The 24,502-nt window shown below is 36.2% G+C and overlaps 1 protein-coding gene across 1 annotated transcript in view; it reads right to left on the bottom strand.

Annotated features, from left to right (window-relative positions):
• Cubn (Cubilin) overlaps positions 1-24,502 on the bottom strand; it is a 300,325-nt gene that overhangs the window by 207,230 nt on the left and 68,593 nt on the right. Inside the window, exons 23-25 of the mRNA XM_069832790.1 lie at positions 22,579-22,709; positions 16,228-16,414; positions 14,073-14,233 (exon numbers count right to left, since the gene is read on the bottom strand). Coding sequence (XP_069688891.1) covers positions 14,073-14,233; positions 16,228-16,414; positions 22,579-22,709 — 479 coding nt within the window. The remainder of the gene's footprint in view (positions 1-14,072; positions 14,234-16,227; positions 16,415-22,578; positions 22,710-24,502) is intronic.

The following is a 24,502-nucleotide window of genomic DNA, read 5'->3' on the forward strand; positions in this document are numbered from 1 at the left end:
AAGCAGACAGATTAACAGTGAAGAAAAGCAGACAGATTAGCAGTGAAGAAAAGCAGACAGATTAACAGTGAAGAAAAGCAGGCAGATTAACAGTGAAGAAAAGCAGACAGATTAACAGTGAAGAAAAGCAGACAGATTAACAGTGAAGAAAAGCAGACAGATTAACAGTGAAGAAAAGCAGACAGATTAACAGTGAAGAAAAGCAGACAGATTAACAGTGAAGAAAAGCAGACAGATTAACAGTGAAGAAAAGCAGACAGATTAACAGTGAAGAAAAGCAGACAGATTAGCAGTGAAGAAAAGCAGACAGATTAGCAGTGAAGAAAAGCAGACAGATTAACAGTGAAGAAAAGCAGACAGATTAACAGTGAAGAAAAGCAGACAGATTAACAGTGAAGAAAAGCAGACAGACTAACAGTGAAGAAAAGCAGACGGATTAACAGTGAAGAAAAGCAGACAGATTAACAGTGAAGAAAAGCAGACAGATTAACAGTGAAGAAAAGCAGACAGATTAACAGTGAAGAAAAGCAGACAGATTAACAGTGAACAAAAGCAGACAGATTAACAGTGAAGAAAAGCAGACAGATTAACAGTGAAGAAAAGCAGACGGATTAACAGTGAAGAAAAGCAGACAGATTAACAGTGAAGAAAAGCAGACAGATTAACAGTGAAGAAAAGCAGACAGATTAACAGTGAAGAAAAGCAGACAGATTAACAGTGAAGAAAAGCAGACAGATTAACAGTGAAGAAAAGCAGACAGATTAACAGTGAAGAAAAGCAGACAGGTTAACAGTGAAGAAAAGCAGACAGATTAACAGTGAAGAAAAGCAGACAGATTAACAGTGAAGAAAAGCAGACAGATTAACAGTGAAGAAAAGCAGACAGATTAACAGTGAAGAAAAGCAGACAGATTAGCAGTGAAGAAAAGCAGACAGATTAACAGTGAAGAAAAGCAGACAGATTAACAGTGAAGAAAAGCAGACAGATTAACAGTGAAGAAAAGCAGACAGATTAACAGTGAAGAAAAGCAGACAGATTAACAGTGAAGAAAAGCAGACAGATTAACAGTGAAGAAAAGCAGACAGATTAACAGTGAAGAAAAGCAGACAGATTAGCAGTGAAGAAAAGCAGACAGATTAGCAGTGAAGAAAAGCAGACAGATTAGCAGTGAAGAAAAGCAGACAGATTAGCAGTGAAGAAAAGCAGATTAACAGTGAAGAAAAGCAGACAGATTAACAGTGAAGAAAAGCAGACAGATTAACAGTGAAGAAAAGCAGACAGATTAACAGTGAAGAAAAGCAGACAGATTAACAGTGAAGAAAAGCAGACAGATTAACAGTGAAGAAAAGCAGACAGATTAACAGTGAAGAAAAGCAGACAGATTAACAGTGAAGAAAAGCAGACAGATTAACAGTGAAGAAAAGCAGACAGATTAACAGTGAAGAAAAGCAGACAGATTAACAGTGAAGAAAAGCAGACAGATTAACAGTGAAGAAAAGCAGACAGATTAACAGTGAAGAAAAGCAGACAGATTAACAGTGAAGAAAAGCAGACAGATTAACAGTGAAGAAAAGCAGACAGATTAACAGTGAAGAAAAGCAGACAGATTAACAGTGAAGAAAAGCAGACAGATTAACAGTGAAGAAAAGCAGACAGATTAACAGTGAAGAAAAGCAGACAGATTAACAGTGAAGAAAAGCAGACAGATTAACAGTGAAGAAAAGCAGACAGATTAGCAGTGAAGAAAAGCAGACAGATTAACAGTGAAGAAAAGCAGACAGATTAACAGTGAAGAAAAGCAGACAGATTAACAGTGAAGAAAAGCAGACAGATTAACAGTGAAGAAAAGCAGACAGATTAACAGTGAAGAAAAGCAGACAGATTAACAGTGAAGAAAAGGAGACAGATTAACAGTGAAGAAAAGCAGACAGATTAACAGTGAAGAAAAGCAGACAGATTAACAGTGAAGAAAAGCAGACAGATTAACAGTGAAGAAAAGCAGACAGATTAACAGTGAAGTAAAGCAGACAGATTAACAGTGAAGAAAAGCAGACAGATTAACAGTGAAGAAAAGCAGACAGATTAGCAGTGAAGAAAAGCAGACAGATTAACAGTGAAGAAAAGCAGACAGATTAACAGTGAAGAAAAGCAGACAGATTAACAGTGAAGAAAAGCAGACAGATTAACAGTGAAGAAAAGCAGACAGATTAACAGTGAAGAAAAGCAGACAGATTAACAGTGAAGAAAAGCAGACAGATTAACAGTGAAGAAAAGCAGACAGATTAACAGTGAAGAAAAGCAGACAGGTTAACAGTGAAGAAAAGCAGACAGATTAACAGTGAAGAAAAGCAGACAGGTTAACAGTGAAGAAAAGCAGACAGGTTAACAGTGAAGAAAAGCAGACAGGTTAAGAGTGAAGAAAAGCAGACAGGTTAACAGTGAAGAAAAGCAGACAGGTTAATAGTGAAGAAAAGCAGACAGGTTAATAGTGAAGAAAAGCAGACAGGTTAATAGTGAAGAAAAGCAGACAGATTAATAGTGAAGAAAAGCAGACAGATTAATAGTGAAGAAAAGCAGACAGATTAATAGTGAAGAAAAGCAGACAGATTAATAGTGAAGAAAAGCAGACAGATTAATAGTGAAGAAAAGCAGACAGGTTAATAGTGAAGAAAAGCAGACAGATTAATAGTGAAGAAAAGCAGAGAGGTTAATAGTGAAGAAAAGCAGACAGGTTAATAGTGAAGAAAAGCAGACAGGTTAATAGTGAAGAAAAGCAGACAGATTAATAGTGAAGAAAAGCAGACAGTTTAATAGTGAAGAAAAGCAGACAGATTAATAGTGAAGAAAAGCAGACAGATTAATAGTGAAGAAAAGCAGACAGATTAATAGTGAAGTAAAGCAGACAGGTTAATAGTGAAGAAAAGCAGACAGGTTAATAGTGAAGTAAAGCAGACAGGTTAATAGTGAAGAAATGCACACAGATTAATAGTGAAGAAAAGCAGACAGTTTAATAGCGAAGAAAAGCAGACAGATTAATAGCGAAGAAAAGCAGACAGATTAATAGTGAATAAAAGCAGACAGATTAAGAGTGAAGAAAAGCAGACAGATTAATAGTGAAGAAAAGCAGACAGATTAATAGTGAAGAAAAGCAGACAGATTAATAGTGAAGAAAAGCAGACAGATTAAGAGTGAAGAAAAGCAGACAGATTAATAGTGAAGAAAAGAAGACAGATTAGTAGTGAAGAAAAGCAGACAGATTAATAGTGAAGAAAAGCAGACAGATTAATTGTGAAGAAAAGCAGACAGATTAATAGTGAAGAAAAGCAGACAGATTAATAGTGAAGAAAAGCAGACAGATTAATAGTGAAGAAAAGCAGACAGATTAATAGTGAAGAAAAGCAGACAGATTAATAGTGAAGAAAAGCAGACAGATTAATAGTGAAGAAAAGCTGACAGATTAATAGTGAAGAAGAGCAGACAGATTAATAATGAAGAAAAGCAGACAGATTAATAGTGAAGAAGAGCAGACAGTTTAATTGTGAAGAAGAGCAGGCAGATTAAGAGTGAAGAAGAGCAGACAGATTAATTGTGAAGAAGAGCAGACAGATTAATGGTGAAGAAGAGCAGACAGATTAATAGTGAAGAAGAGCAGACAGATTAATAGTGAAGAAGAGCAGACAGATTAATAGTGAAGAAAAGCAGACAGATTAATAGTGAAGAAGAGCAGACAGATTAATAGTGAAGAAAAGCAGACAGATTAATAGTGAAGAAGAGCAGACAGATTAACAGTGAAGAAGAGCAGACAGATTAATAGTGAAGAAGAGCAGACAGATTAATAGTGAAGAAGAGCAGAGAGATTAATAGTGAAGAAGAGCAGACAGATTAACAGTGAAGAAGAGCAGACAGATTAATAGTGAAGAAGAGCAGACAGATTAACAGTGAAGAAGAGCAGACAGATTAATAGTGAAGAAGAGCAGACAGATTAACAGTGAAGAAGAGCAGACAGATTAATAGTGAAGAAAAGCAGACAGGTTAATAGTGAAGAAAAGCAGACAGATTAATAGTGAAGAAAAGCAGACAGGTTGATAGTGAAGAAAAGCAGACAGATTAATAGTGAAGAAAAGCAGACAGATTAATAGTGAAGAAAAGCAGACAGATTAATAGTGAAGAAAAGCAGACAGATTAATAGTGAAGAAAAGCAGACAGATTAATAGTGAAGAGAAGCGGACAGATTAATAGTGAAGAAAAGCAGACAGATTAATAGTGAAGAAAAGCAAACAGATTAATAGTGAAGTAAAAGCTCACAGATTAATAGTGAAGAAAAGCAAACAGATTAATAGTGAAGAAAAGCAAAAAGATTAATAGTGAAGAAAAGCAAACAGATTAATAATGAAGAAAAGCAAACAGATTAATAATGAAGAAAAGCAGACAGATTAATAGTGAAGAAAAGCAAACAGATTAATAGTGAAGAAAAGCAAACAAATTAATAGTGAAGAAAAGCAAACAGATTAATAGTGAAGAAAAGGAAAGTTGTGAGGAGGCAGCGGAACAATTGTGAGGGGGCAGCGAAACAATTGTTAGGAAGCAGCGAAACAATTGTGATAAGGGGGCAGCGAAACAATTGTGATAAGGGGGCTGCGGAACAATTGTGACGAGGAGACAGCGGAAAAATTGTGACAAGGGGGCAGCGGAACAATTGTGACGTGGAGCAGCGGAACGAGTGTGACAAGGAGGCAGCGGAACAATTGAGAGAAAGAGGCGGCGGAACAGTTGTGAGAGGAGGCAAAGTCGTGAGAAGCAGGAAGGTTTGAATCGTAACGAGAAGCGGAGTAACAAGCGCATTAAATTAACTAGTAGCTAGCAAAATAGATGTTCGTTGTCAACTTATGTAATATGGAATGCTGAACTAAATTGCAGTCATCTGTATCAAGTACTCTAATTATTTTACATAATAAATTAGTGTTGTGTTGAAAGCTGCTTCTTGTTCCTCAATTTGAGCTCGAGTTAGAATTAGACAGCTGAAGGTCTTCTTTGACTTGGACACATCAGACATTCTTCAATCTATACTATAAATCTGTAGCATTAATTTTTCTGGTAATTTTCCCTTTTTGAAAAATAATTGGTTCTAACTTGTGTAATTATTCACCCTGAAACCGAAAATCGCTCTTTTGACATTTTTGTTTGTATGTGTGTCTGTCTCTGTCTGTTACCTTTTCACGCGATAATTGCTTAACCGATTTATATGAAAATTGGAATATACGTGGTACAGTCATTAAGTTCTAAGTTTTTCACACCTGGAGGGTAGGCTCCCACAAGAATCTGGATGTATCACAAGATGCCGCATAACACGGCATACATTTAAACCAAGAGGAGTAGAAATAGAATTCTACTCCTCTTGTTCTTTATGTTGTACTTGGAACTTCGTTGGATGAAGTTGGTACTTGAAACTCTCACGTGGTTGGAGGGGGGCGCATGGAAATTGAAATCCTTGCGGTGGCGCGAACTTTAATATCAACATTTGTAAGACTGGCCAATTATCTGTAATGTTATAGTAAGTATTTAATAATCTGTAATATTCATTCCCGCTTTATGGTTTATTTCACCATTAGTTGACTAATTCTGTTTTATAAACATTCTACAAAGTCATAAAGTACGCATACTATTATTAATTCATTGATCAGCTGATTCTATACAAAGGTTAAAGTCATAAATGGTAATGAGTGGTTTAGTTACAATGTCTGTTATGTCGTTTGTTGAGGTTAAGTCTGACAAGCACAAGTTTTTGTGCTATCTTCTCTGTTATCAAAGAACGACAAAAATGTTGTAGCATTATTTGTTGGAAACTACCCATATAAGTACTGATTTGGAGAGCGAGGTTTAATGCGAAGTTTAAATCACACTTTGGTAAAGATGCGATTACAACATTTTACTAACCCACTGCGGGGTTTCCAGGTTTCAGTACTGCCAATATATATCTTTTTTATTTATGAAATTGTAATATTTATTATTATTATTATTATTATTATTATTATTATTATTATTATTATTATAACTGTGCATTAAGAAAAGTAAAAATAAAAATTAATTATTTGTTTTTTTTTTATTATGTAATAGAGAGAACAGAAATTACATACCATATGTTTTAAATGTTATGTATTTTTTTTAGTTGGCTACCATGTCTTTATAACTTTATGTACGAAAACCAACGAGTTAGAAAGAGAAAGATATAGAGTGGTCATTGCGCCGCCATGTTTGAAGAAAATTGAACGACCGTCGGTAATGAACTTATGCGCCCAAAACAAAGTGGGCGTGGTGATAACTGACATTAGAATCGTCAGCTGTCTTAATTTCGTTTGCATAAATCAGTTAAACTGAAGTGGAAAAACCTAGTATTTCGTCAAATACGTGCTAGGAACTTAATCTAAACTTATGTACGCTAAATTTAAAACACTTGAGCTATTCCTAGAAGGAATGCTTAAAAGAATAACCTAAGCAAAATTGTCATGTAGTATGACAAGAAGTCCTAGCAAATATACTGAAGAAAATGTTAATATTCCTAGGTTCTTTTAAGTGCGACCTGCAAGATTGCCTATAAAATGAATGAGTATGATTCGGATGATTTTATTAAATTGTTTTACCAGTCTCTACACGTTGCAAAACTATTTACTATACCATAAGATATAGAATGAAAGTAGGCCCTGTCTGTAGTAAACAACCTTTACCTCCAAGCTTGTAACGTGGGTGAAACATGACAAAACACGCTTTCAGTTTTTTTGTTACAGTAAAGTATAATTATTATCGAAATGTGAACGTGAGGCCAACAGCCGGCTGGTCTGTCTGAGCCTTTCAAGGGCTGTGGCACCACAGATAATTATTAGTGTATAATTGAGCACCCACGTACAATAATGGGGTAAGTAGTTACGAAATATATTCATACTTACCCCATTATTGCACGTGGGTGCTCAATTATGTTCTTTCATGTCCTTCCAGTCAAAATACTAACAACAATACGACCTACCCCAGAGTTTTGCGTTATTTTGGATGCGAGTGTCGAAATACAATTTTAATATTTTATTGCTATTACTAGGTTTGAAATGGAATTGTAGCGGTTTTATCCGTATTTAGTTTAACTTTATTACTAGTGAACCATTTATTTGATTAATCATTTGTCTTCGAAATAGGCCTACTTCTTATAAGCTACAGCTCATCGTCTTCTTGTATAAGCAGTAAGGACAGAAGGAGCAGAAATAAAGGATGCCGGTGTCGAAATACAGTTTTAATATTGTATTGCTATTTGTTTTTCACTGGGTCTGAAACGGAATTGTATTGGTTTTATCCGTATTTAGTTTAAGTACATTACCAGTGAACCATTTATTTTGTTTATGCCGGGCGTTGTTACACATTTATGCATGAAAAAAATGCTGCTAATTAACAAAACTATGGACTTAACTTCATAAAATTTACATGAAATATGATATATAAGTTGTCTTTTTCCTTTTGACATTGCAGTTATATGCAGCACACACAACAGGCATGTTTTTTCTTCGTTTTTTTGTACCTCTTACCTCCGTTATACAACATTGTAAGCAGACGAATTTTTACAAAGGTGGGCGCTTAGCTCAGATCTGCCGTGTTTCGCGGTGGCACCGCAAAGAGCGCTGTACAGGACAACTTGGCCACTCTATAGTCCTCTTTCTAACTCGTTGACGAAAACAAAGTGTTGTATTCTGTCCTTGTAGTCATCAGCTGTGTAATTACTAACATTAAGCTTTTGAGTTCTGTCCGCATGCACAGCAATTTTCCAAAATCGATTCGAATGTGCATTGCAGTGCCATCTATAGATAAGAATGTGTACTATGTCATGCCTATGAGTGCTCCAGTGTGAGCTGCATGGTGAAGAGGGAGGGTACTGTACCGTTCGTTTGAACGACTCAACGACTCCGACTCATCACCACTGGTGACTGTTATTTCGGAACTGTTATTTGGAACATAGTATTTTTTCGGAACCGGAACCGTCGGAACTGTTCCGGGAAAAGAACAACTTCGCCCATCACTATTACTAACTGAACTTCTCGGCCGCTTTCATTTGAGATTTTAAATTGCATTATTATTACTAAATTAAAATGAAAATCTGGACTACTGGAAATCATATTTAAAATCCATAATGTTATAACGTTACACAACAATCTAAATTTATTTATTATTTTTTTAAGATGTATTTTTCTCCTTTTCATAAAATAAAATATGCTACATCGTCTTCGCTTCCAGAAGCCGTTTCTATTTCGATGAATAGTTTTACTTTTTGATAAGAACAAAATCCATTAGGCCTACCATAAGTGTTTCAACTGACTTTATTATTATTATTATTATTATTATTATTATTATTGTTATTATTATTACTACTACTATTATTATTATTATTATTATTATTATTATTATTATTATTATTATTATTATTATTATTATTAATGCGCCTCTATCGTCTACACTACATCGTTTGCTAAGCGCTTTACGAGACATCCAATCATAAACCTCACATCTACAATCCATCAGAATCATTAAGATTCAAATGTGCAATATTATTGATGAGTTCGTCAATGAAATAAAGTCATAAGTAACCCATAAATACTACCAACTCGTGATACCAATACCAATATATGACATGTAAGTCTCCTGCAAAAATACGGGTAGACTACGTATATACTCCGCACCGTATCTTTATAAACTGAAGCACAAAAGTGGATCCGTAAAAAATTATTGCAAAGATGTACACAGTAGTAAATAAACAACTTACTAATTCACTTGGAAAACGTATTATATATCTTTCACGTGTTAAATTTTATGTTACCTTGTTAACACGTGAAAGATATATAATACGTTTTCCAAGTGATATAGTGTTAAAAGTTGTGTAATCAAGATGTATAATTAATTCAGTCTATTGTTATTATCGTCATTATTATTATTATTATTATTATTATTATTATTAATCATGATTATTAGATCCTGGTTCTTTACTTTGTTTCGAACTTTAAAAACATAATGATTATCGGTAACACTTAAATGTAACTTAGTAAACATAATATTAACTTAAGTGTTCGCATAGGCTTCCGTAGCTGGTGTACATGGTCTGTGGATAAGCTTCGGGGCTTCTACCGCGTTGTCTTGGTGTTGGTGGCTGACGTTTTGACCGCTGTGTTGTGGTCATCTTCAGAGCAGTTGGATAAGTAGATGGATGGATGGATGGATGGATGGATGGATGGATGGATGGATGGATGGATGGATGGATGGATGGGTGGATGGGTGGGTGGGTGGGTGGGTGGGTGGGTGGGTGGGTGGGTGGGTGGGTGGATGGGTGGATGGGTGGATGGGTGGGTGGGTGGGTGGATGGGTGGATGGGTGGATGGGTGGATGGGTGGGTGGGTGGGTGGGTGGGTGGGTGGGTGGGTGATGGATGGATGGATGGATGGATGGATGGATGGATGGATGGATGGATGGATGGATGGATGGATGGATGGATGGATGGATAGATAGATAGATAGATAGATAGATAGATAGATAGATAGATAGATAGATAGATAGATAGATAGATAGATATTTATTAGCCTTAGGAAATACAATGATTTCATGGCATCGTCAGAGTGAATACATAATAAATATGCGGTTACATACATGTTATTCCGACATACAAGATGTCTACAATAATATACAAATAATATACAATCAACACATTCAGTAATGAAGTCAATTCTCCACAGTTTTCTTCAGACCATTACTTGTACAAGGTTCTTGGTTTCCTTATCTTCTTGGGCAGTCTCACCCCAGACATGAATCAGATAGAAAAGAAGAGCAGTAAACACAAAAGGAGATACTAACTACTGTAAGCTAAATTTGGAGTGCTAAACTAAGATACTCATTGACAGTAAAAGGCATGTGGAAAAGTAAAATATGTTTCACTGACTTTTTAAATCTAGCATAGTTAAGGGCTTTAGTTTCAACAGGGAGTTTGTTGTTTGTTATATAGTCTGTGAGCTCGTATATATATAGTAGTACTTTTGGTGATAGATCGTAGGTTCTCCTTCTGGCATCTGATTGGTCCCCCCCCCTTCATCCGGACATCGGGCACGGTATCAAGGTCACTCTTTCGGACCTTATGAGGGCCAGTATTTAATATGAATACTCCCCTCCATACAGACCTCAACCGGATTGGACAAAGAAGGACCAATCAGATGCCAGAAGGAGAACCTACGACCTATCACCGAAAGTACTACTATATATATGTATATATATATATACGAGTATATATGCATACGAGCTCACAGACTATTTCCTTATCCAACTGCTCTGAAGATGACCACAACACAGCGGTCGAAACGTCAGCCACCAACACCAAGACAACGCGGTAGAAGCCCCGAAGCTTATCCACAGACCATAATATTAACTTACTTGTTCCTGAAGTGGCTCAACTCTCCCCATTTTATTTCCTGTGGACTCGGCAGTGTCTGTTGAACTTCTACACACGCTTTCTTCCACTGTATCGGGGGCTTCATCCTCAGATGAACTTTCGCTGCTATTGATGCCAACAGAAATGACAATTCTTTCCATTTCTTCGTCTATCAATTCATCTCTTTTCCAGCGTTCTTCGCAAATATATTTAATTTTTCTAACAGTTTTTTCAATTTATAAAGAGTAGTGGTTTGAGGGTGTCAGGAATCATTATTCTTCAATGTTGTCAATGAATCGGCACTCATATTTCTTCTTGCCATTTTGTATTTATAGACCTACGAATATATTATTTTTCACGCAACAAAATATAGACCTTAAATTCTGTCGCAGGTCTGTTCTACTTTACCAGATTGAATACTTCAGGTTTCCTCATATCGGCGTCAAAAATTACACCGTTGTTAGTAAGCCACTTTCGTTTACCACTTTTTAGTGAGTTACGTGTTGGAGGTCTGTTGTCTTGTTTATTATGATAAGGGGCATTATCCACAACTACAAAGCTCTCTTCTGTCAATCCTGGGATTAAGTGTGTGGTCGACCATTGTGCATAATTTTTAATTAGGTCTATTCACGTCATTGTGATAATCACTACAGTTTGATTCGGTCTTATATGCATAAGTATAGAAAATGCCCCCGGAATAAACCCCATATCACGACCTGCATAGAAGACAATGATTCTCTGCCCGCACTGTCATTAACATGAACACCAGACTCATTCAATTATTGCCAACATTTTTGACAGTATAATGATTATGAAACCACATTTCGTCAATGCAAATTACAGACTTTTGTTCATTTGTATCATTCTTACTTATGAAACGAAAGTTTAGCTGCAATATCTGTGCGCTCCAATAGTAGCTTTTGTTTATTTCTATAATATGAATTTGAATCCCATAGCTTTATGCCTTTAACAACTCTTCTATACTAACTTTCAACCTTATCTCGTTCTGACACCATTTATCATATGCAACTTTCGTAAAGTTGGTACCCATGCTTACTTCTTTACGATCACAATATCTAATATTTATGAATCTGATATCTAATACTAATACATTTATCCACGTCGTGTACGTCAATTTTATTTGCAGGAATTAGTCGAAATTTCTTCGGAGTTGTAATAATAGATAGATCCTTGTTTTTCAGCTAGCTTACCTTCTTTCCGTAGTATCTTACAAAGAGTGACTTTATTTACACCCAGCAATGCAGAAGCACGCTTAGTTGCATTGGATATTGGTATGGTTATACCAGTTTCCTTCTCTGAGTTACAAAAATCTCGCTTCACTATCACAGGATATTTGAACCAAACCCACCCCATGATATTGAAAATTTTCTTTTTCACTGCTACACGAAACGTAAAAAATATATACGTAACAAATATAAATAGACAATTTTAGGCTCTAAAACCTTACAAATCAGTGGCGGCTCCTGCGTATTTTATAAGAGGTGGAAAGAAGGTAACAGGACGAAATGACACCTTCTTGAATGAAACATACTACAAATTAGCCAAAATGCACACATGTAAGACCAGGTAGTGTTGGGGTTGGCCTTCTCTTCTGTATAGCAATAATCTGTTCTTGTAAACTGAGTTTCCTAAATTTTCCAAAATAGATAATATTTTCACTTCCATTCATTGTTGAATAATTGCACAAATTAACAATTACAAGGAAATTCACCTCGCAGCATTTTTCGAGCACACTACAGCATCACACGTGTTGGAAGAGACTATAGCTACTAACACGTAATCGGAACCGCGGAAATGGGAATGGGAAATAATCTGAGGAAAGCGAGAACACTGCACCCACCCACGTGGTCTGTGTTGCTACATGTACATTTTAAAAATTCAGTATCCATGCTTTTGAAGAATATCAGTTCTTGTAACGTCATACTATCATTATTGTTTAAAGTTGCCGGTGGCCAATTAATTCTTTATGTCAAAAATAATGTAGTTTGGAGTACTACTTTCAATTTCAAATATATTTGTACAAAACTGACAATTTGGCTGTTGCCCTGTCTAGTACACAATGAATGGAAGTGAATTTCAGGGGCCAAAAAGATCTGCGATTCTAACGTAGAACTACTTCCTCTTTGTTTTATATAAACCCGACTTTAACTTTCAAATATCCTTGAAAGTTTCAAACCATGGATAGTAGCTTATATAAAGTGCAATGAATAATATTTTTGATTTATAATTAAAAAAAAAAAGTTTATATGGTGTCTTTCATAGCGTTGCGTTAAAACTGTTTTTATTGTGCCTCCTCCTAGATGTGTTATAGTCTGGTTGAATGCAAGATCGTTAGATGGCAGCGATAGCGGCTTGCTGCACGACCAGTCGGTTTCTATTTCCCGCCCATGCGCTGATTCAGAGGAGGATCTCCTCCCTCCCCGTTAATTTACTCGCTTTAAAACTCTGCCTCTTTCTCTGGCCGCTAGTGCGCTGTTGTCTATGTGTGCTAACTGCAGTAAAGGAGGAATGGATTGACTTTCCTCCACACAAACAATCTCGCATCTTTCTCACAGTTTTCTAGCAGCACATGAGCGCGCATCGTTTAAAACTCGATCAACAGAGGTTTTCTTATAGTTGTGAACTTAAAAATTATCGAATCTTCCTTGAATTTCAAGGCATATATTTTATTTGGTATTTACTTTCAAAAGAAGAAAAAATTGAGGAGGACGTTCCTCCCTTCCCTCCCCCGAGGAACCGCTACTGTTACAAATAGGTCTCAATGGACAAAATAGACATTTTTAGGCGTAATAAAACCGCTTTCAAACGTTCATATCTTGTATAAAATGTGAAGATATTAAACTAGTTTTAGTTTATCTCTATAGAAATAAATAGACATTTAACCTAAAATTCGAGGTCTAATCATCAGCAACAGTTAAAAATAGGCTGAGGAGTATGAGTTTCCGACGCTGACATAGGAAGGGCCTGGAGTTTCGAGCCCTGGATAGTATCAGGTTACTAGTCGTGCGCGGATAGGACCTCGCGTTTATTATTTATTTATTTATTTCTTCTGGTGTAGTTAAGGCCATCAGGCCTTCTCTTCCACACCACCATAAATACAAATAGCCTACAATAACAGAAATAAAAAGGAAACAAACACTATAAACAAAGTAAAGTCAAACAAAAATATACACAGGTTGCAGTCACACAAACTTTAAATGAGTGATTAAATATAATTAGTTGTATCCTAACTAATTAACTAACATAAACAAGAAACTTGCGATTTTAATCTAGAGTAAAAAACACAAATCAACGCTTCTAGCATTACCTAAAAAGCATTAAATAAGACAAAATTTTCCAATTTAATTTTGAATTGTGATAAAGTCCGGCAGTCCCTGACGTCATTAGGCAATAGTTATTAGGGCTGAGGTAGGATGATTCACCTGTCAGTATCGGATTCACGAATGTCACCCAAGCCAAGCCAACCCAAGCCAGTTTTGTTCAGTGGAACACACTCTATAAAGTTTTCGACAGAATTCTGCGACAGTCTGCATAATACTGACATGTACTACAGCAAGATTCAATGCGGTAATTAGGTTATTATTGAAAAGAAGGCAGTTTACACACTTACCTGTTGTCGTGCCATCCCACGTGATACGGAAACCCCTGTACATGCCAGAACTGTCTGTCTTGAAACGGAGATATATCTGGTTGCTCAAAGAAGGAATAGAACGCGGAATAGTAGTGCCGCAGAATTTTCCAATCAGTGGTGCCAACTCCGTACCTCCATTCCTGGGTGCAGACACAGTACCAATTATAAACAAGCTCAAGCACAATATTAGTGACCACAATACACGGTCTTGTGCAATTTTAGATGAACCTCTCCCTCTCTGATCACAACGTTGCAATCTGTTCGCATCGTTCAGTGGCTTGAAATTAATAATTTATAAATTAAATTTACACGAAAACCGTCCATGTTATGGAAATACACCAGAGAAATAAATTATTCTTTATTGGATTTGCTGTCGATACGGACAAAAATTCACTATTCTACTCGCAATAGTTACGAATAAGAGGGTGTTAAACTTTTTTCTTAAAAACTATGAAATTTCCACCAATATGGAATTGAGGACCGTTTTTGCAGAACTTGCTAACTGAAAAAAAAAAAAAACTAAATTTTGCAGGAGAGTCAAAACACTGTAGTAAGCAAAATTTTGCTGTAAGTCTCACATAGCAGAAAGTAAGTTTTGAAAAAACGATCACACTTTGACACACTACAATGAAGAGAAATAATCAAATTTTACTAAGAAGCCTTTAACAACATATAGAGGCATGCCTTATGTTAACGAATCCATCAAAATCTCAATTTTGCAAATTTTGCAGTTAGCAAGTTTTGCAAAAACGGTCCTCAATTACACTTTTTTGTTAAATATAACATGAGCTATTCGCTCTAAAAATCTGCAGGGTTATTTCACTTCCATCCTGTTTATAAAAAACAATTAACAATAACTTCGATCAGAATCTTCCTTTTATTCTGGCACTTCTTCCACCTGAAAACGATTTCTTCCAGTTCAGTAACCTATGTAACTTCTATACGACCCATGGAAAACTTATTGCTTCCTTTACTAATGGTAGTAACTTTAAAAACTGTGCTTTTTCCCGCTAACACATAATTCTTGTACAACATGTCTGATAACAGACCTATTAAAATTGTCTATATCAGAGTGTACTATAATGTTCGAAGTGTTTTCTTTCCAAGACAGTTATGTTTACATTCTTTGCTTGTGTTTCCTATCTTATGTCGTGATTCATTGCGATATTTTTCTGTCTTTGAGTGTCTTGTTGAAAGGAAATGAAATAACACTGTTTCTAGATTTCTTATCACAAAGTTTGTCAAATGCATCTCCACCTCTTCTTTTCATTACATTTCCTATAGGCCTAATTTAAACCTCATAAACCTAAAAAGTCACAAGCCACATAATACAATTTAAAATTGGTTCTGTTTTGGCCTTCAGAGGGGCTGTTTGTTAAAATATATCTTTTTATGCCACGAGGCCTATTAGTTCTTGGTTGCAATGGCAATAAAAGTCAGTCGTTTAGCGAGAGCAGGAAAGGAGTTCGTGCTGCAATGGATACTGAATGAATGAATGAATGAATGAATGAATGAATGAATGAATGAATGAATGAATGAATTAATGAATTAATGAATTAATGAGTGGAGAGGGAAATGTGAAGAGAAACTTTAAAGGTACGTGAAAACACGTCCTTGCAAGGAAGTTGGGGTCTCTATTTATTTGTCTATGGTTGGGGCTGTGAAAAACTGAATATGGGTGAGCTCCAAGCCTCTTGGGCACTTGTCTCACTTCGGGTTTTGCTGCTCCACTGAAAGAGCTCTAGATAATTTTGAGGAGGAAAAGCCGAGAATTTCTGTGGATATATAGTCCAAGCTCACATAACCTAACAGTTTTGGTACGAATTCTTACCTCTCTGGTCATAAGATCTGAAATATCGAAGCTTGGTCTCCTTTGACGAGACTTTTCAGCTGACTGAGCTACAGATAAATATTTTCATTTTAACTTACCTTCACGTATTATTATTTTTATTATTATTATTATTATAAATTATTGTTAGTATTAATTATTGGTATTATTATTAAGTGTATTTTTAATTAACAAGTTTATTATTGTCATTATTGAGTGTAATTAGTTACCACTGCCACCGGGTATATACCCATTGCAGTGTGAATAAATACATACACATAGTACATACACACCCACTTGACATACCTGATCTCCAAAAAGTCATAGTAACAGCGATTCCCGCTCTCGAGTAAGAAGTCTGTGACGTTGAGTTTGATTTGCTGGCCTGTGGGGACTGATATTACCCACTTGCAGTCCTTGTTATTGGGATACACATTCGGATAGTTGGGAGACTGCAGCGCACCCTTCTGGCTGAAGTAGTTAGCTCCACACACTGCAACACACACAGTTGTACGTTACATCTTTTGCAGCAGTACATAAAAACAAGCCAAGCTCAGATCCTGCACGTCACGAGACTTACACTATATCACGTCATTCTTACCGTAGAGCAGGGATAAGCAACCGCAATTGGAAGAGGGAGGATGGGTTTACCTCTTTCCACCAGCTACGACGTTATGTTGTGATCGTGTATTTACAAGTATGGGCTATGTCTGCAGAGTTTCAGTGGTGACTTGAATGCACCATGACAGTGTTTCTCAAACTTTTTTGAAGTGGGGACCACTTTAAGTTAGAACAGTTCCGCGGACCACCTTACTCTTGTTCCCTTCGAAAGTAATTTTATAATTTTGTAGCATATTTTAATACCAGTATACTTATATTTTAAATTAGAATTAATTAATTAAAATTAATTAAATTAAATTAATTTTATATTAGTATTAGCTAATTAAGTTAATGTTAATAGAAGAAAATTTATTTTAGTTTTTTTTTATTAATTCAAGGCTACTAGATTTTGGATAATCTTTAACTTATTAACTAAAAAAAAAAAATGTTGGTACTCATATTAATGAGACGAATGAGCCTGTCGATTCTTACACAGTTGTTCTAGACTATATTTAAATGACTAGATAGCCTATTTCTTTAATGGCACTAGAATCATTGATATTAATATCTTCACACACAGCTTCTGAACTATTAGCAGAGCCTAGATTAAGCATATCATCACGTTCCTTTCTTTTCAAAGATCCGGATCGAAGCCAGTTTTTCATTATGTATAATGGACACTATTTAACAGAGACATAGACAACTACTAGCGTGTACCACATAAGAAAGATTTAAAGTCATAAATACATGAAAAGGTTCGGTACTTTGGTACTCTGCAATGAATTCGGGTGGTCCCTGGCTGGGTTACAGGTGCAGCACCAGAAGTGCAGGGAAACGATGGCGAGAAACACCACGTTCATAGTGCTTTAAATCCCTCTTTTGTTGCTGAGAGTAGAGTGGGAAGTCAATAGATGGGTAAGGTAATAAATTTTATAAAATGTCAGTACTGGGAGAAAAAGTGAAAGCGATTGCCATGTGTAATTTCCAATCTCTAAGATTTTGAGCTATAATATAGGCTAATACGCAATTCGTTTGAATTTTATTTTTTCTTCTGTCTTTTTTGAAGGACCATAAGGGCAGACCTCGAGGACCACAGGTGGTCCGCGGACCATAGTTTGAGAAACGCTGCACTATGATATTCTTTAACGAAATTTAATGCAATTATCTCAATATGAACGCTGAACATTGTAGATTTCGTGTCGTTTGTACTTTGTCGTGACTTTTCTGGCAACGCTTATTGTTGACAAGTTTATCTATATTTGGCACAAATGATGACATTCAGAGTCTTAGATGATATGCCCAGTGATCGTCGCGTATCCTAATTCGATACTGGCTTTTAACGTAATTCATTTTAGAAAAGGTTTGTTCGTAAATGTAGGCCTATGTAGATCCGAAGATTGTCATTACATTTGTTGCAAACACACGCAACCGTGGAAATCTATCACAGGGCAGCGATTTAAATCGTTCCCAGCCTTTTTTGTTAGAATATTTAATTGTAGTAGAATTCTGTAATTCCAATAATTCCATTTGGAGATTATGTGGAGCCTCACTGTATATTTAGAACAAATGAGACATTTTACTTAGTCGTTCTCTTACACAAAAATATTGCAATTCCCATGATTCGTGAAATAAATACCTGGACGTCTTTGGATAAGCCACTGAAAATTACAATAACTCACAAGGCCGGCACTGCGAATGAACTAATGTGAATATCATATTAAGGGACGGACAGCTGGCAAGTTCTTCCCCTCAAGGCATGGCTCAAATGCAAATAACATGTATGAGTTACGGTTGAACTTGGCTGCCATAGAAGATAGTAAGTGACATTTATGTCACTGCTGCTGGTAAAATTACAACACACTATGGATGCAAAATGCCTCATAATACTTGAAAAATGTGTACTGGGTACAAAAATGATGTTACATAGTTTAAAACACAAAAACAAAAACATTTCATGCGTATAATGAGAAAAAAAAAACTCGGAATTTGAATTTACATTTAAAAGAATTTTGTGGATGACATTTATTTTGTTTATAACTAGACCCGGGACTGTATTTTACAAGGAACCAACAATAGTCTGCAAGCATACTGGATGATGATCTTCCTTTATATCGCCTTTCCATTTCAGAAATTTCTTGATGAAATCTTTATCATGCTTGTCGCTTACAGCTCCAAGATTAGGAAGAAAGAAAACCAAATGAGAATGTAAAAAGTGTATTTTGAGAGACATATTACACCCCATTTTTCATGTGCATTTGATATTGTTTCCACAACAAGTTCTATGTAGTTGTTTGCCCTAGAATTTCCAAGAAAATTTGAACAAACATCTTTGGAAGCACTCCATGCCATTTTTTCTGTAACGAAATGTTTTTCCTCAAATAAAGAGTTAGCCATAACTTTGTGAATTTGTAGACCGATGAAAATGCACTCTTTTAACTTGCCTTCACTTAAAATGGTAAACTTTTCTTTTAAATACTGAAAACCACACCCTTGTTTGTTCATTGCATGGACCTCACTTTGAACTGTTATGAAATTTATTGAATGGAAGGGACCAATGTCTGTTTATTTATTAGAAGTACAAAAGAACACGCCAACAACCATACGAAACCGGAAATAAGTCATAAAATCAATAAATGCATTAGCTTTTGTTTTGGTTTATACACCCAACCCGCGCCAGATGTTTCCTAGGGGACCGCTTATCGAAAAGTGAAATCATGGTATATCTTAAAAACCTTACGTGATACGAAAAAAAGACATGCATCTTCGGATTCAGCGCATACCAAACCATAAGGAACACATTGTTTTAAGTCGGAGCAAATTCTTGTTGTTCAGTGTAATGAGAAAGCTGGAGACAACTGGCTTACTTCTTAGCGAAAGTTGGGAAACATAGCCCTTCAATGCCTCAAGCTTGTGTGAAAGATATTCAAGAATGGTTACTGAACTCACCAAAGAAATCGTTGCGCCGATTAAGCCAGGAGACAGGCTACTCACAAGACACATGTCAGAGAGCAGCAAAAAAATCGGGTTTACGAGCACAAAGAGTGTATGTAGTGCAGGAATTGAAGGAAGCAGACTTGCAAAAGTGAGTGCATTATTCACAAAATATGCTGTCAAAGTGAGTACTGAATGTTTGTGATATTATGGCGAAGTAATCACTGCATACGTTCTGCAATAATAACCAATAGCAATATCAACAATGAACGACAATCGTGTCAGAAGTACCAACATAAATTATCTCAGAACCACAGAGATCATGATATTCAGTTGCAAGTTTATACCACAGTCTAGTATGTAGTCACGAAGCTGTGGAGTTGTTGAGGGTACTAGGAACAATAGACTGTGCCGGTACTATTTCGCATTGTCTGCGTTGAGGCGATAGTAGCAATCCTAGTGATCAGCAACTATCTATGGATGCATAATTCCTACATATTGAGCTTCGTGACTGTATATACTAGACTGTGTTTATACTAACTCCCAAAGAGAAATTATTGTAACTCATTCAAATGATAAAGGTTGCATGGATCATCTGTATAATGATGAGAACCTTGCAGTGCATAGCCAGTTGCTCTACCAATTGAGCTACTTGATTCGCAATCATAGTAACTACAGCATAATAAAATCAGTGTCAGAAGTGGAACTAATAAAACTAGTGTCCAGTAGTGGACGGATACAACAGGAGCAAAAGAAGAGTAGAATTAGGGGAGGATAAGATGGAGGAGGAGTAGATGAAAATGAAGTTGAAAAATGTTATGGTTTATTTAACGACGCTCGCAACTGCAGAGGTTATATCAGGTAGCCGGATGTGCCGGAATTTTGTCCCGCAGGAGTTATTTTACATGCCAGTAAATCTACTGACATGAGCCTGTCGCATTTAAGCACACTTAAATGCCATCGACCTGGCCCGGGATCGAACCCGCAACCTTGGGCATAGAAGGCCTCCCAATTTGCCAACCAGGTCGACCATATGAAGATGATGGGGAAGGAGAAAAGTAAAGACGAAAAGGGGTTTTCAACCGGTCATTTAACGACGCTGAATCAGCTATTAAGTTATTCAGTTAGGATGGAATTGATGATAGCAAGATGGTATTTGGCGAAATGAAGTCGAGGATTCGGCATTATATTACCTGACTTTCGCCTTATAATTGGAAATATCGGAAAAGGAGCAACCAGATAATCAGCCCAAGCGGGAATCGAACCCATGCTCAAGCACAATTCTGGATCAGCAAGCGAACGCGATACCGCCCGAGCTATGTTGGTGCCTGCGAAGCGGAGTCGAAGGAGGAAGAAGTGGAGAAAAAAATAAATAGAAAGATATATATGAGGCGTCTAGAATCAAAACCCTCCAAGTCCATAAAACAAAATTTGTGGGAAAATGGAAAAAACTGTTTCCATATAAATAAACATTCTTGGGATATAAACAATGCTTTTATCAAGTATTTTATTATCATTAGATACGTTCAAACAAATTACAGGATTGCCCCTTCATTGAAACTAACAAATTTGTGAGGTTAAATTAGCACCTAACTGATTTTGAAACTGAATAGTGTATTTGGAGGCTTTTGAAAGTAAGAGAATTATTTCTAAGCATAAAAATGAGTCAAAAAGGAAAACATTTTAACTTAAACGTTACAAATTATGTAGGCAATGAAACCCAGACATGAAGTATGATTATGCACATGCTTTAAACATAACAGCAGTATAAATTTGAATATATGTTACACTTTTTAAGTTTATACAAATTTTATATAATATTGTCACATTCCTCTTACTCCAGATTAACAGTTTCTTCTTCGTCTTCTTATTCTTCACGTTCAATTCTATTGTTTTTTCTTGTTACTACCTTAGCAACAACGGTGTCAGTTCTATACTTAAACTCATCTTGCACTGTTATCTGTTCTTTCAATGCAGATCGTCTTAAAATAAATCTTTTATAGGGACTGGACTTAAAATAGCAAGATATCTTAAAATTATGTCTGCCTCTTTCTTCCAGTCTTGAAGAGGTAGGCCTACATCTTCATTTTCAAGATTGAAGACTGTTCCATGTTTGCCAGTAATATCTTTATATTCTTGGGGATCTACAATCACTTCCTTATTTCTTTTTCGATTACTCCAAATATGCGATCGGGAGGGAGAAATGAATGCCCAACCACAGGAAATGTAATTCACACTTTTTTAATAGTTAGAGGTGCTTCAGTGAGTGGCCATTTAGAGCACATTCCAATCATTGTTGTATTTTTATTTTGTGCAGTAATAAAATTGTCTTATTGCTGATTATCTGATGAAGAGTAGAAAACGGAATGGAACTTCTTTATGTCCAACAAACTTAAACTGTTGGATTTCCATTTACTGCCAACAGCATGATTACAAGCTGGTATAGCAGGAGGGCACAAGAGGAGTACCGACAAAATTATGTAATTAATTATTAATTGGTAAGAACATTTTTGTAACACACTGCTCATTCTATCCACCATTTCACTGAATATTATTAGAGTAGAAATTAAACATAATAAGGTTTAACAAGAGCTTAACCACACAAATAATAAATAAACATCGCACAGCTGAGGAATGCTGGGTAAAGCAGTCCCACAGCCTGATTGGCAGAAAGGGATTTGGAGGTTTTTGAAACTAACAATGGCCAAAATTCAGTTGGATCTAGCGGATATTGAAACTAACCCTAACTTTTGTCCAGCATTTTCAGAGGAATCCAGCGGATATTGGAGAAAAATAATGCCAGCATCGGATTGGCCATGCGAAGATACACAGAAAAATAACTTTATCTCATTTTTTTTCTTCGATGGACTTGGCGGGTTTTGATTCTAGACGCCTCATATATAGAGAGAAGGATGGCGAGAGGTGAAGTAGAAGTAGAAGATAAGAACACAATGTCCATTAAAAAAACTGTTACACATATTCACTTATTTTTAATGTTGAGCCTATTGTATCTGAATGGAAATCAGGCATTAATAAACTGTTTTTAGAATTACTTCATATAAGACTAGAAATATGCATCGAATTTACAACTACTAAAGTTGACAATTATTATCATTATATACTTACTTGTAGATGCATCCAAAATAACGTATCTAGCGGAGAAACCTTCATAGGAACCACTGACGTCAGTTGAGAAGGCAATTGTCATGACATTGCCCGTGGTTGTGAGGATAGGGGGCAAAGTAGTCCCACAATACCTGTAAACATAAGCCATATATATATATATATATATATATATATATATATACTCGTATATTCATTTTCATTTTCATCTTAACATCATCCGCGACGTTCTCGTATTTATAAGAATTAGGATACTACTGGGTGTTCAGTTCAAAGTGTATCATGGCTCGCTGTATGCCGTCATGTGGCTAGCCGATGAGTCTAGAGAATTCAATCTTCCTACACTTCCGCAGAGGTGTATAACCTATGAGGCAGAGAAGTTGCCTAGCAAGTACGGCGTTCATTCTGAAGAGTACGTACCGATATGTACGGTAACGCCGATAGTGGCAGGAATGTGAACTGTTTGGAAATACGTACTGTCGGGATATGGGGAGAGGGTTAAGGCGATTACTTAACGTATTTGTTGACATTAACTTCGACGGTCAATATGGACACGGAGCATTTGATTTGTGTTGTGGAATGTTACCGTACGCAACCGATGATAACAAATACCCTGCGTACGACTTGCCGGCGCAAAACACAGTTCGAAAGAGGTTATGGTAGCACACAGACCGTACAGACCGCCATCTGTTGCTACGACGTTCAAGTTATACCGTACACGTTCTCAAGTTCAGATTGAAGAACGCCTTAAATAATAGGCAACTTCTCTGACATATAAGCTGAAACTCGCTTCAAATCGATGACCCAACAACAGTGACGTCATGACACACTTTGAAATGAACACCCAGTAGTAGTGTCAGAAAATACCGGAACTTCACGTGGCAACGCCATGCTCTACAGGCAACGTCTCTGCCTTGCCCGTGTGGCACGTGACCTACTCTTCAGGCGTATAGACTCAGTGCGGCTGCGCAAGAGAATGGGAAAGGCTAACATAGCCGGAAATCAGTCGAAATACAGTGCAGCTCTATGTGGTACAATTAGTAGTGCGATTTGAGTGTCAGTTAATAGTATTCATAATTACACTGATATCCCTAACATAATTTAATCTTATAATGATAAAAAACTGATCATCTTTCCATAAATTAAGATATAAATGGAATATGGAGCAGTAGGTTGGGATCCGTACAAACAAAACCAAATCGATTCAATAGAAAAGGTCCAACGCAAGGCAGCAAAATATGTCAAAATGGGGAAGGGACATGGTGAGGAGATAGTAAAAGACTTAGGGTGGGAACTTCTCAAGTCAAGGCGACGAAAAACCAGACTCGCCGCATTGTTCAAGGTACAAATGGGACACAAAGCATGGACCGATATCAATGCTAGATTAGCAACACCATCATACTTAGGAAGGACTGATCATATTAGAAAGTTTAAATGTAGAAAACAAAGAACGGACGTGGCAAAATTTTCCTTTGTTAACCGCACAATAGTAGACTGGAACAGCCTACCTGCGGCAATCTTTCAGTGTGGTCCTCTTAAAATCAATACATTTAAGGAAAGGTTGAGAAGATTAGACTGAAAATTTAATTGGAGGTGCAGTGTCATTGTTTAAGTTGTGTCATGTAATTAATTGAGTTGATATATAATTAATTAAGTTGATATGTAATTAATTAAGATGATATGTAATTTAGTTGATATGTAAATAAATTAAGGTGATATGTAATTAATTAAGATGATATGTAATTAAGTTGGTATGTAATTAATTAAGGTGATATGTAATTACTAGACATCGGATTCTAGGGCAAATGCCTATTTTGTTTCTTTAGGAGAAAAGTAAAAATAATTATTAATATTTGTGTTTCATGGAAATTGAAAGGTATTCAAAGAGTTTTATAGTGCCCTAAAATGCCCTAAAACGGTTATTAGA

This window comes from Periplaneta americana, chromosome 1, assembly GCF_040183065.1.
Source record: "Periplaneta americana isolate PAMFEO1 chromosome 1, P.americana_PAMFEO1_priV1, whole genome shotgun sequence".
Classification (NCBI taxonomy): Eukaryota; Metazoa; Arthropoda; class Insecta; order Blattodea; family Blattidae; genus Periplaneta; species Periplaneta americana.